Source organism: Staurois parvus, unplaced genomic scaffold, assembly GCF_062004578.1.
Source record: "Staurois parvus isolate SC_StPar_1 unplaced genomic scaffold, SC_StPar_1.0 ptg000137l, whole genome shotgun sequence".
Lineage (NCBI taxonomy): Eukaryota > Metazoa > Chordata > Amphibia > Anura > Ranidae > Staurois > Staurois parvus.
Window position 1 is genome coordinate 925,438 of NW_028317933.1, and position 15,140 is coordinate 940,577.

Sequence of the window (15,140 nt, forward strand, 5' to 3'; positions counted from 1 at the left end):
AAGAAAAGTCCATCTGTTGCCCCCTAAAAGGCCCAACTACTCTACGCCCACTGCTTATATAGTCTGGGTGAGTGGATGGAAGAGGTTGTCAAGCAACCTTAAAGTGATTGCAAACCTCAGACATTAAATATGAATAAAGCATATACCTCTATAGTATGTACTTGTCTCAATTGAGAGCATTAAGTGTCATTTCTCTCTGCTGCCTCGTTCTTCTGCTATCTGCATGAGTCACTTCTGACAAGTTCTTCTGACACCAAGAAAAAAAGGTGACATGGGAGGGAGCTTCCACACACATCCTGTGATTGACAGCCCCAGCTCTGTTCCTGTGAGCTGTGTGTAGGGGGTGTGTCCTTTCCCTCCAATCAGCACACTCCCGCACCATCTCATTCAGGCATCAACAGCAAGGCTCTTACTTTCCATTCATCATACATCAACATCAGAGGTTGGTCATCAGCTCTGAGGAAAGGGATTCGTCCCCGAAACGCGTCAGCCAATTGACCGCACTGACAGTGAGAACACCTTGCCTGCCGTTGTGGCCATTGTCATTTTTCTATGCTTTTTAGATACATGTTTCGTCTGTGAGTATGTTTTTATTATTCTTTCACTCCTACAATAAACCTTGGATAATGCACTAGGTGTGTGCGCCACCTGTTTTCTCTCTATTACAGCTGGACTGGGCTGTTTTGATGCTGTGGCTGTGTTGCTCTGCATAGTTTTATGGCCTGTCAAATGCCCCTCAAGGTTAAAGGAAGCATGCTACAACCAAATACTTTGCTCACTGTTGCAGTACGGTATTTTAATACAAAATCTCCCTTGGGATTAAAGACAAAGACGTTCAAGAGGCAGCAGGATCGCCTCCTGAATGCCTGCCAGCTGCTGCTATACCACCCTCTGAAAAGCGATCCACTGCAGATCATTTTTCACAGGGCAATAGATAGACACTGCCACCCATATTAAAAAGCCCTTCCACTTACCACTATTAATAATTTGAAAAATTATTTTCAGTGTTCATTTAAATAATACCTGGTGATCACTTTGTGCTACATGGTGATAGTGGTCTGTCTCTGTCACCTAATTGTGCTCCTGTGTTGTCACCCTGTCACATGGGCTTCCAATTGAGTGACTGTTATGACACACCGTTGTCACCATTAGGAGACCTGCCCTGAGAAATGCCAATGGCAGAGCCAATGCCGGAGTGCAGGTGAACATGAAGTGGATGCAAAGAGGCAGCAGCACTGAGACACACTAAAGGGTGAAAACAGTGCTTTACTATAGGAAATATTTTCATCTCCTTTAAGCCTGGGTTCACATATGTACGGTGCGGTAGATCGTATGTGATTAGCTCAGAACCGCACCACATTCCTGTGCAAATCACATGCGACATGTGTGCGGTGCGATTGGAGCCATACATTTTGTATGGCTCTAATCGCACCGTACCCACACCAAAAAGGTGCAGGATCCTTTTTTGTGTCCGCACTAGAATCGGATCTCTTGGGTATTCACACCTATGCGATCCGATTCTGCATATCGCACCGCGTTTTGCGGACTGCTTTTGGGGTGTTGTTAACTTAACTTACACACCCGCAGCGGTTCGCATGAACGAGGTGCGATTCTGATGCGGTGTGGAATTCGCTGCAAATCTTGGGTATTCACACCTATGCGATTCGATTCTGCATATTGCACCGCGTTTTGCGGACTGCTTTTGGGGTGTTGTTAACGTAACTTACACACCCGCAGCGGTTCGCATTGAACGAGGTGCGATTCTGATGCAGTGCGGAATTTGCTGCAAATCGTGGGTATTCACACCTATGCGATCCGATTCTGCATATCGCACCGTGTTTTGCGGACTGCTTTTTGGGTGTTGTTAACTTAACTTACACACCCGCAGCGGTTCGCATGAACGAGGTGCGATTCTGATGCGGTGCGGAATTCGCTGCAAATTCCGCACCGCATCAGTGTGAACCATTCATCTCAACAAGAAAGAATTATAAAATAATATCTAAATTTAGGTCTATACATACATTTATTAGTAGATTCCTAGAAACAATATGACTGACTATTTCTTATAGTTCTTCTTTCCACATACATACACAAGTAAAATCGAAATAGTCTACATGTGTGAATAGCACGACAGAGATTTTCCATTGTGTGGCAAGTTTTCGGAGTTATGATATGCAATTTTTTTTTTCTTTATTGAAAGAAAGATATACCGGTAATTAGGTCTGGATAAGCCATGTGGAGAAAGACTGACACTTCGAGACAGGAAATTCTCCAGCGCTCGGATCATTTGGAAATGATGAAATAAGAAAAACCTAAATCGTTTTGTCAGACTGTTCCAAAAATGACAGCTGAGCGCTGATGATTGCCTGGTGGATCACAGATAATAGAAGAGGCCATAAGATTACAAGTTCTGTAGATGACATCTTGCAGAAGAATCGAACAGCTTGCACATTGTGTTTCCGAAGTGGTAACGAGCAAAATGCACAGGAAGACTCGCTAAGACAGCGGCTGTTTACAATTCTGAGAGACACTTTTATCCAAATAATGGAAATATAGAAAATGGTAGTTGGCAGAACAAATATGTCATAGAGGTGTGTGCTTGATAATATAAAAAATGGTCTATTTATCAGATGTACTGTACATATTACAGCACAGAATGCCTTCCTAAATCCTAGGATGAGTGAATCTGCCTGTGTTCGGTTCGCAAACTGTTTTACAAAACTTGCTTGAAGTTCATTAACCTTGAGTTGTGACCATACTCATCAATGGGAAGTCTGGGGCACATAATCGCCTTGATAAAATGAACTTCACATGAGAAGTCCACCTTCACATCAGAGGTTCCCTCAACACATTGGAGGACCTTCATCACATCAGGGCCACCCCCCACCACCATCGCAACAGAAGTCCCCATACACATCAGAGGTTCCCCAAACACATCAGACATCCTCCCATCACATTAGAGGCCTCCCTGCACATCAGAGGTTTTCTATCACATTAGAGGCCCCCCTTCTGAGGTCCTCCATCACAACTGAAGTCCACCTATCACATCAGAAACCCCCCTTCACATCAGAGTTTCCCCCAACACATCAGAGATCCTTCATCACATCAGAGGCCCCCCATCACAACAGGGTTCTCCTTTCACATAAGAGGTTCCCCAACACATAAGAGGCCACCTTTCACACAATAGGTTCTCCCAAGACATCAAAGGTCCCTACATAACAACAGAGCCCCCATCACATCAAAGCCCCCCCCTCTTTCACAGCAGGAGACGTGGACTTTATAGTCTCACAAGAATGGGAGCTGGGACAAGCATATAAAAGACTGTTAAACGAAGCTCAACAGTATGCCCCAGCACCCATGAATGTTATGGATTATGAGTTACCCACTGAAGCGCTGGCACTGGGCCAGGGGCGTACTGACAACTCATGGGGCCCCCAGACAATAGGGGATCATGGGGCCCCTGTGTCCTTGCCCAAACTCAAAAAAGCCCATGAAAAAGGTACCAGGGGCATCTCATGGGGCCCCCTACTGACCCCGGGCCCTCGGGCAGTGCCCGAGTTTCCAAATGGTCAGTCCGCCCCTGCACTGGGCCCAAGTGCTGCCGGCCCTTTCCCTGGATCTTCAGCAACTTCAGAGCAGCAGCGAGAGGAGGTGGTCATCCTCATTCCCCAGTGCCAGTCAGAGGTGCGGGTAGGGGAGGAAACCATCCTTATTCCCCAGTGGCAGTCCAAGATGCAGGAAGTGGAGGAAGCCATTCCCCCTCTCCAGCAGCTGACCAAAACCAGGGAAAAGTGGTAGATTTTCTCCCTCTCCAGTGGTAGTTAAGGGTCTTAAGAGAAGAGGAAGTTGGCTTCCCACCCCTACAGCCAGCTGGAGAGGATGATGTGGGGCCCTCAGCAGAAGCACTGGCATCAGGGCAGAGTGCCACCAGCCTCTGCCCAGCACTGGCAACAACTCTAGAGCTCCCGGGAGCCAGTGGCCGCTCTACCCATTGACAGGCTGATGTAGTGAAGCTCCAACTCCCAGCTGAAATGCTGGCAACAGGGACATGTTCAAATGGGAAGTTGATTATTGTCATATATATCAATATTTCACGTTTAACACACATCAACCGATCTTAAGGCTGCCATACATGACTCAAATCTCAACCCATTTATGCTGAATTGGTGAAAATTAAAGGCATGGGTGCCCTTATCAGCACCAACTAGCTTGCAAAAGTCAACAGAAAAATTGACTTTTGTTGAAGGAGCCGGTCAGATGCAGGCAGCGTTCGGGTATTCTGACAGTGGCAGGAGGTGGCTGTAAGAATGCAATAGCTGGCAGAGGGGATTTGCCCAACAATGCTTTTTTTATAGCATGGATGGAGGAATCTGTTAAATTTCTTTCATTCAACCAACAGGTTGAACCAAAAAATCTAAATGTATGGCCAGCACACTGTGTGCCTCATATCTCTCAGCATATCTCAACAGTTTTCAGTGATTAGAGAATAAAAGGTATATTTATAAAAAAAAATGCAGAGCTATTTGTCCTGGAAAATGCATGTATGTGTGTTCCATGCTAATGGGGTCAAAATTGATCATTTTGTTCGTAAGGATATTTTCCCTCCAGGTTGAATGGTATTATTCATACAGAAGTGAATCGGGAAAATATTGCATTATGACCACTAGATGGAGCTGATGATCATAGGGAATAATTGAAACAAAAACCTTAACTTCAATAGCTTATGGGGCTTTAAAGGTACCATACCATACCAGTACAAATAAAGTGAAAACATGAAAATAGTGGATAAAAATGAAACCCTTTTATTAGGTTAAAAAAACCACCTATAGGTGGAAAACATTTAGTCAGACATAGATACAAAAGGCATATAGTCAGACATAGACACAAAAAGGCATACGATTAAAATCAGCAAGGGGTGGCTATAGTAGGTGAAGCTGCACAAGACGTATAGCACGTCACGGGCATCGGCAATGGCGAACTACAGCCACTAACTTAGAGCAAGGTAGACTCAACTGTATAGATAGTATATGAAATGGTTATCAGTGGAAATATATACATTTACAAACAGAAAATACCCAACCATAGGACATGATAGATGTTGATGAAACTGGTAATACAGTATCCACTTGAAACCATGAGAAATGCTTTGCATTAGAGATTCCAACATGTTTCATAGGACGAAACTCACTTCTTCAGGGAAAGACAGCAAGACATGAGTATCAGTCAATGATATCAACACACTCTGAGATAGCTCCTGCTAGGTATAGATCAATGGTATCTGGGGGAACAGGATGAAGCCTCCAACGACCACAAGGAAGGGTCATCAATCAAAACAGGATTCAAATGTATTTGAAGACTTGTGGGAACCAAGTCAACATTCATTCAAAACAAGAATGCTATGGCCAGGTGGTATAGGTCATCATATATAGCCAAACACAGATTGCCTTACAAAGGTGTTGAAACAAACGTTTTATCAAAAAGGGGGAGGAATGAACCTCAAGCTTACTTCCCCCGGTGTAGTCCTAAGGACTACACCGGGAAAAGTGAGCTTGAGGTTCATTCCAGATAGCTCCTGCTAGGTATAGATCAATGGTATCTGGAATGAACCTCAAGCTCACTTCCCCCGGTGTAGTCCTTAGGACTACACCGAGGGAAGTGAGCTTGAGGTTCATTCCTCTCCCTTTTTGATAAGACATTTGTTTCAACACCTTTGTAAGGAAATCTGTGTTTGGCTATATATGATGACCTATACCACCTAGCCATAGCATTCTTGTTTTGAATGAATGTTGACTTGGTTCCCACAAGTCTTCAAATACATTTGAATCCTGTTTTGATTGTGGTCGTTGGAGGCTTCTTCCTGTTCCCCCAGATACCATTGATCTATACCTAGCAGGAGCTATCTCAGAGTGTGTGGATATCATCGACTGATACTCATGTCTTGCTGTCTTTCCCTGAAGAAGTGAGTTTCGTCCTACGAAACGTGTTGGAATCTCTAATGCAAAGCATTTCTCATGGTTTCAAGTGGGTACTGTATTACCAGTTTCATCAACACCTATCATGTCCTATGGTTGGGTATTTTCTGTTTGTATATGTATATATTTCCACTGATAACCATTTACCATTTCATATACTATCTATACAGTTGAGTCTACCTTGCTCTAAGTTAGTGGCTGTAGTTCGCCATAGCCGATGCCCGTGACGTGCTATACGTCTTGTGCATCTTCACCTACTATAGCCACCCCTTGCTGATTTTAATCGTATGCCTTTTTGTGTCTATGTCTGACTATATGCCTTTTGTATCTATGTCTGACTAAACTTTTTCCATCTATGGGTGGCATTTTAACCTAATAAAAGGGTTTTCACTTTATTTTATTTTCATGTTTTTACTTTATTTGTATGGTACCTTTAAAGCCCCATGAGCTTTTGTGGTTAGGGTTTTTGATTAAATTATTTCATTAGGGGTGTGGTACCAGTAAAACCATTACACAAGGATTGGGAGAGTTATTTTCTCTCTATCTCCCACTTTCCCCTTATCTATCTTAGGGAATAATTACTCAATTACTATGATTGTCAGCTCCATCTAGTGGCTAACATGTGCTATTTTCCTGATTCACTGTATTCTGTATGATACAAAAAGAATGGTAGAGCAAAACTACAACTGTGAATGCAATATTGAAAATTACTTCAATGTAAGCATTACAATAATAAGAGTTGCTTGTTGGGCATATACTATATTTTACTTTTACTTAATGAGGATAGGGTATGGGTGTTAATGTCTCCTAACTAATGAAAAACATTCATTTCTTTTTTTTACAGTAACATGGACACAGAGCGGATATGTGGTAAGTTCATTTTAATGACACTGATGTTTATTGTAGTAGCTGATGCCTATATCATACATACATTGTTCTGCATTATTTGGAAGCAGGGGCCCCTGTGTCCTTGCTCAAACTCAAAAAAGCCTATGGAAAAGGTACCAGGGGCATCTCATGGGGCCCCCTACTGACCCCAGGCCCTCGGGCAGTGCCCGAGTTTACAAATGGTCAGTCCGCCCCTTATAGGAAGTCAACTTCTGCTGATCAGCCAAGAGGCCCGGTATGGGACAATGAAGCAAAGCATACCGAGCATCCCGGCATATGGAGAGATGGAACAAGGTGAAAAAGACGCCACACACACAATACCAAAAATGAAACAGTTTTGGGCATGACCACCAGATATGCAATACAACACCACGATGGCCACAACCCCGAAAGCATCGATCACTGCAGGCAGGGTTCGCCTGGGCCAAACGAGCCGAAACCCAATACCAACGAAACAATACTTTATATGCTGCCTCCAGTGTGGTCGTATTAAATGAACATTTAGCTATAAGCGACCAGGCCCTATTCCAGTCCTCCAGATCCACAACTGCCCCCAATAAAACACTTTTGGATCCCAAAAATGTCTATTTAATGCTCCTGGTTCATCTATAGAGATAACCTTCTCTAATATCTATTTGACGCTCCCTCTAGTTGAAGAACACATAAAACCTTCTCTAATGTCTATCTGATGCTCCTTCTAGTTGAAGAACACATACAACCTTCTCTAATGTCTATCTGACGCTCCTTCTAGTTGAAGAACACATAAAACCTTCTCTAATGTCTATTTGACGCTCCCTCTAGTTGAAGAACACATAAAACCTTCTCTAATGTCTATCTGACGCTCCTTCTAGTTGAAGAACACATAAAACCTTCTCTAACGTCTATTTGACGCTCCCTCTAGTTGAAGAACACATAAAACCTTCTCTAATTTCTATCTGACGCTCCTTCTAGTTGAAGAACACATAAAACCTTCTCTAATATCTGTGGCCAGAAGGTAGATACTGTAAATGTAAGTAAATAAAAGAAAATCTACCCTTCTGTTCAAAAGGATTCAAGTCTCACAGACATAAGCACTCCCTGTCTTCAATGGGTTAAAGGAAAAATAGAAAACTCTTAAATCCACATGGTTGAGATGTGCGTTCTACTCATGTCCATCGCAGGCAGAAAAAGACTCTCACAATTCCCCTTTCCCTCCCGCGGGATCCTCATTTGTAGGTTTAGTCATCGCTCAAAGCTATGTTCTGATTTCCACGCTTCTGCCTCTGGCTGCCTCTTTGTAGGCACTTGCTGCTTTTAAGATCCTGATCTTTTAATGTTTGATCTAGCGGAATTTCATCAAACACGTCGCCCTACAACAACTCTGCCGGGGAACGTGGTTTTAATGACGTGTGACTCACTTTAACCTGTTTCCTGGCAGGGGCCTCCTGATGATAAATTATATATATAGCCATATATCTGCTTCTTCAGAGAATTTACCTAGATCCCGGGAATTTAAAACTTTCTTGGCTTGGCAAGGATTAAAGGAAACCATTACTGAGAGAAATAGGTAGTAGGGGTGCACCGATACTGTTTTTTTTAACGGCCAGTATGGGTTCACACAGGACCAGTGGGGAAACCGCATGCAATTTAGACAGGATTCATATTCCTGTTCAAATTGCATGCTAATCTTCGCGGTGCAATTTGTATTTATGCAAATTGCACCACAAAGTATTTGTTTCCGGTATTGGCAGCATTTTCATGAGTACTCTTGAAAATATTTGGTATCGCCACCGATGCTGATATCGGTGCATCCCTAATAGGTAGTATGACATCATTAGCTTCCTTCTGACAATGCTGGGTGCCTGGCTGTCCCTGGTTTCAGAACTTTCTAAATCACTGACATGAGATAAGCAAGTAAATTAGTTGCAGCCACGATCCTGGTATAACTACTTGCTGTCCTGGACATGTATTTACTTACGGTAGATGGCAAGTGGTTAATGTCAACCTGTGCTTCATCCATTCTGGACAAAGCAAGCGGTATATTTAAATGATGGCCCAATGGTGCAACATTCCAACACCTGGAAAGAAGAAAGTTGCCCTATATTGGCAAAGCACTGGTTAGCTTTAGGATAGGTTCACACCTATGGAGGTTGATGCAGTTTGCATTTTTTTTGTCACGTGTTTTTGACCTCTTTTTCAATGTGTTTTTGAAGCATCTTGCATTTTTGAGAGGTGTGTGTTGTCATGCAGGAGATACCAGTAAAAACGCAAGCACTGCATTTTTGATGCATTACCTCTGCATTTCCATTGAAGTCTATAGAACCAAAAACCAAACCTGATGCGGGCAAACAAGTCCCAGACCCTTTTCAAAAAATGCACCGGTTGAAAACGCACAGATGTGAATATGATCAGGGGCGTATTTACCACAAGACAAACAAGGCTTTGCATTGGGCGACATTTTTCATGGGGGGAAGCACTGCCGCATGGAAGAAGGGGCACATGTGGCAGCCGGCAGGAGACTGAGGATTGATCCACTGCTGCTGGCTGTGGATGAGGCTCTGCTGATTCTGCCCAATGCTGGTCAGTTAATGCAGGTAGAGCACAGCCCAAACCAGGCTCTCCAGGAGGTTTTCCATCCAAGGACCTGGCCAGCCCAACACTGACAGCACCGCCCGACAGAGGAGGAGAGGGATGGAGCCAGCAGCACTACACTATACTGTATACAGACATATCGAGTGGGGGGGGCACCAGATTTTAGTGTTGTCTAGGGCAACCAAAATACACCACTGAACACGACCCATAGGAAATCATGTTAAATGGACTGTAGTGCAACTCTACAAAACTGAAAACGCACTGCAAAACATATAGGTGTGAACCAGACCTTAGAAGCTCTTAAGCTTAACCAAAGTAATAAAGCTTTGGCTAGTAGGTTGTTTTTTAGTTTGTAGTGATCTTGCTTTAAGCTGGTATGTCCCGAGTCTAAATTGAGTTTATGCAGGTAGGCAGTTGCCACCCTGAGCTTTATTCATGTTATCTGGGTTTGATGGGTTTCTCTTCAACCCAAAGACATGTTGAGTGCCCACCAGAGAAGATACAATGTATTGGGTTATGAATACATTCTGGCCAATCACTGAAGGGGTTATGCCAGTGATGAGGGCTGGGGAAGAGGTTAAGTATTTGGAGTGATCCTCAAGAAGGGTATGTTACCAGAGGCTTTGCCTGGATGTAGAGGTGGCAGATCCTTTCCACCCAGGCTGCTGCCTGGGTAGAGTGTAGCTACAGAGATGTCTAATCTTTGTTCCCGAACTCTTTGTCTGGAGGGGGAAGCCAAAGACTAATTGTCCATCTGGCCCTGGTGTGTCCTAATCTACACTTTAAAAATAGATTGAAATGTATGTTATCTACAGTTATAAATGCTAAAATAATATGCAAAATTTTTTATCTCAATAAACATGCAATCTATTATGGGGCAAGAAAGTAGTTTTGACCCATTCCTCTTCCGTGAGACAAAAGTGGTCACAGTTGCCCTTGTTGACCATGGAATGAAGAATAAAAGTTTGAATGTGATCCATCGACCTTCAGACATGTTATGGTCATCTTACTCTGGTTTTTAGATTACTTCTCCGAATATCTGGGTGAATACAAGAACGTCCTCTCAGCTCTGCAGAACCTGAATGGGACTATATTGACAGCTATGGATAAAACGAAAATGGTAAGAGATTTTATGGCTTCACCAACACCCAACGGCACTAAATAAAGGGGAACTCCAGGCAAAAATCCCTAGGGGCCCTATTTTGAAGCAACAAATTTTGATAGAAGGAGGGATTTCTGTTGGATAGAACTGCAATGCATGCAATAAACAGTTGGTACCAGAACAAAGCCCCAGAAGTAGACATTGTTAGATATATTGCCATCTTATCCCATCATGGGCCCAATCGTTATCTTTTTCTGGTTTGTTCAGATTAAAATGCACACACAGGGAGGTTGCTTCCTATTTATTATTAGAGTGAATCCAAAGTCAAAACTTTTTTATGAGGAAAAAAACCTAAACCCCTATTTTGTTTAGTTTTCTCCCCTTGGGGAGATTTCTCTTCCCTTCCTATCCCAGAAGACACAACAGGAAGTGAGAGGAAATCTCTCCAAATTGAGGAGAAATCCCCTCTCACACAGTTCTCACCGGAACAGGTGTCCCCATTTAGAAGAGTTCCCCTGCTATTCATGTTCCATGACAAATGTAAAATGTTTGGTTACAGTGGTGTCAATGACAAATTGAAAAGTTGAATTTCCCCTGGGACGTAGACAATAATAACAGCCTGATTGAGGTTCTAACCTTTCCACAATCCATCAAAAACTAAAAAAAGCTGTGTTTTTATGTCTTTACATATATGTTGTTTAGCCTGGAGTTGTCCTTCAAATATATATATATATATATATACACACACACACTTTGCAAAGAATATATATACGGTAATTAAATTTATTAGAACAAAAAAAAAAAAAAAAATATATATATATATACAGTCATGGCCGAAATTGTTGGCACCCTTGATATTTTTCCTGAAAATCAAGTATTTCACACAAAAAAGGTATTGCATTAACACATGTTTTGCTATACACATGTTTATTCCCTTTGTATGTATTGGATCAAATATAAAACAGAGGCAGAAAAGCAAATATGACATAATGTCACACAAAACCCCAAAAATGGGCTGGACAAAAGTATTGGCACCCTTAACTTAATATTTGGTTGCACACCCTTTGGAAAACATAACTGAAATCAGTCGCTTCCTATAACCATCAATAAGCTTCTGACACCTCTCACCCGGAATTTTGGACCACTCTTCCTTTGCAAACAGCTCCAGGTCTCTCTTATTGGAAGGACACCTTTTCCCAACAGCAATTTTAAGATCTCTCCACAGGTGTTCAATGGGATTTAGATCTGGGCTCATTGCTGGCCACTTCAGAACTCTCCAGCGCTTCTTTGCCATCCATTTCTGAGTGCTTTTTGACGTATGTTTGGGGTCATTGTCCTGCTGGAAGACCCAGGATCTTGGACGCAAACCCAGCTTTCTGACACTGGGCCCTACAGTGCGACCCAAAATCCTTTGGTAATCCTCAGATTTCATGATGCCTTGCACACAGTCAAGGCACCCAGTGCCAGAGGCAGCAAAACAACCCCAAAACATCATTGAACCTCCACCATATTTTACCGTAGGTACTGTGTTTTGTTCTTTGTAGGCCTCATTCCGTTTTCGGTAAACAGTAGAATGATGTGCTTTACCGAAAAGCTCTATCTTGGTCTCATCTGTCCACAAGACGTTTTCCCAGAAGGCTTTTGGCTTACTCAAGTACATTTTGGCAAACTGTAGTCTTGCTTTTTTATGTCTCTGTGTCAGCAGTGGGGTCCTCCTGGGTCTCCTGCCATAGCGTTTCATTTCATTTAAATGTCGACGGATAGTTCGCGCTGACACTGATGCTCCCTGAGCCTGCAGGACAGCTTGAATGTCTTTGGAACATGTTTGGGGCTGCTTATCCACCATCCGGACTATTCTGCGTTGCAATCTTTCATCAATTTTCCTCATCCGTCCACGACCAGGGAGATTAGCTACAGTGCCATGGGTTGCAAACTTCTTGATAATGTTGCGCACTGTGGACAAAGGCAAATCTAGTTCTCTGGAGATGGACTTGTAACCTTGAGATTGTTGATATTTTGCCACAATTTTGGTTCTCAGGTCCTCAGACAGTTCTCGTCTCCTCTTTCTGTTGTCCATGCTTAGTGTGGCACAGACAGACACACAATGCAAAGGTTAAGTGAACGTCTCTCCTTTTTATCTGCTTTCAGGTGTGATTTCTATATTGCCCACACCTGTTACTTGCCCCAGGTGAGTTTACAGGAGCATCACATGCTTGTAACATTCTTATTTATCCGCAGTTGTGAAAGGGTGCCAATACTTTTGTCCAGCCCATTTTTGGAGGTTTGTGTGACATTATGTCGAATTTGCTTTCTTTCCTCCCTTTTTTTGTTTTGTCCCAATACACACAAAGGGAATAAACATGTGTATAGCAAAACATGTGTTAATGCAATACGTTTCGTGAGAAATACATGATTTCCTGGAGAAATATCAAGGGTGCCAACAATTTCGGCCATGACTGTATATATATATATATATATATACAGAAAGAGAGAGAGATCATATCTAATCTTAAACTGTAGATATAAATATATTAAACCAATGTTTGGCTTGACATACTGTATATGAATACTTATGATTGCCTTTATTTTTCACACACAACTTACAGTAACGCCTAAACACTATAGGACCCCTTTCACATTGGTGATTTGATCTGGCTCACCTGTCGGTTTTTCCGGCAGACCTGATCTGAAGATCCATGTATCCCTATGGACCGGCAGATGTAAATGGACTTGTGTCTATTTATACCCGCCTGCCTCGCATCCGATCTGGTCAGCTAAAAAAAAATATGTCCACCCACTCTGCTCTAATCAGCAGGGGATTTGTGAGTGCATTCCCTGCTGGTCTGAATGTAGTCTGCTGGGAAAGGTAGGCCCGGATCAAAGAAAAAAATTAAGCGCAGGGACGACATGACTGGGTGAATAGAGGGACAACCTAATAGGGTTAAAAGAAGTGTAGAAAGTTGTGATAATTGCAGCTTACCTGATTGGATGGTTATGGTTGGGAGGGGTCACAGGAAGTTAAGAGAGAGTCCGATCCCCGGAAGTCCTGTGGGGAATTCTGAAGAAGGAGAAGCTTCCCACCCTCCCTTCCCTTCGTGCTTTGGTTTGGATTGTCACGGCAGCCTTGGTGGTGGTTGGTCTTTGGATGAGGAAAAAATTCTGTATGTAGAACGATACAGAATGGGGGTGTCAGTGGTATGGGGACCTCGGTACATTTCGGTTAACAAGGGGTTAACTTGGAATAGGTAAAATGGTGGTCACTGTGGATAAGTAGGGTTATCTCTGAGCCGGTGTGTTGTGGCTCGTGATACGTAGGATTGTCTTCGAGCCGGTGGGTTGTGGCTGGGGATAAGTAGGATTGTCCTCGAGTAAGTGGGTTGCGGCTGGGGATAAGTAGGATTGTCCTTGAGCCGGTGGGTTGCGGCTGGGGATAAGTAGGATTGTCCTTGAGCCGGTGTGTTGTGGCTGGGGATAAGTAGGATTGTCCTCGAGCCGGTGGGTTGCAGCTGGGAATAAGTAGGATTGTCCTCGAGCCGGTGTGTTGTGGCTGGGGATAAGTAGGATTGTCCTCGAGCCGGTGTGTTGTGGCTGGGGATAAGTAGGATTGTCCTCGAGTTGGTGGGTTGCGGCTGGGGATAAGTAGGATTGTCCCCGAGCCGGTGGGTTGCAGCTGGGGGCCTAAGTTTAAAAAAAGTTTTATGCAAAAGATAAGTTGGGTTTATTGCCCTCAAATGACCACCATGTTTTTCCTCTGTTTCTATTTTTTAGATTGTTATGTTATTTATATTGAAATAATTTATTGGTTAATAAAATGCTGCTATGGCCTTTTGACTCCAAAACCTGGTTTGTGTATTTTTGTGTATCTGGGTCGCTGGAGGGTATGGCCTAGCAGGCTTGGTTAGGTTGGAAGGTATATACTGTATATTCCACCCTTGTCAAGGGGCCTAACCTGTCAAAATAGTAACATGTGAGATTCCTTTGCCCAGTTGTGTTTGGTGCATCCTCCAAGACAGTCATCCTGTAAATACTTCACTCCTTAGTAAGTTGCTGAAAAAGGACAGACACGTGCTTGGCAAAGATGGAACCCCTGGTTGGCAAACTTTAAAGTGTTACTAAACCCCCAACAGTAAAATCAGTCTGTATATGCAGTTAAGCATGCTTGTTATATTAACTGTGGAACCTAAGGAATTAATCCTCCGCATTGTGTAAAAAGGCTGTTTGTTCCTGTCTTCTCCCCTTCTTCTAGTGTCCCCAATCCATCTGCTGATAGTACAGAAATCTAGGATTCACTCTGCACATGCTCAGTTTAGTGTTTATTGCTAGAGAGTTTTTTTTAATTCGGGAGGGTGCATGTGATCAGCACAGGGCCAATTAGCACTGTCCAAACAGAGGGTCAGGGGTTATGCAGCCTCATAGGACAATCAGGGGAGAATGAAAACTCCTCCTACAAGCTTTAACCAGCACTTTAGCTGGACACTGACAGAAGTCACAAGACTGCTATATACTGCTGATAAGAAAATGTATTTAACAGTTTATATTTACTAAAATAATTGCATTTCCATGTTCTGTGTACTGTGGGAGACCAGATATAGTGAATGAAGGGGCCT

The 15,140-nt window shown here is 43.1% G+C and overlaps 1 protein-coding gene across 1 annotated transcript in view; it reads left to right on the forward strand.

Moving 5' to 3' along the window:
* The window catches only part of NECAB3 (N-terminal EF-hand calcium binding protein 3), a 128,971-nt gene that overhangs the window by 45,997 nt on the left and 67,834 nt on the right, over positions 1-15,140 (forward strand). Inside the window, exons 4-5 of the mRNA XM_089673230.1 lie at positions 6,817-6,842; positions 10,454-10,551. Coding sequence (XP_089529356.1) covers positions 6,817-6,842; positions 10,454-10,551 — 124 coding nt within the window. The remainder of the gene's footprint in view (positions 1-6,816; positions 6,843-10,453; positions 10,552-15,140) is intronic.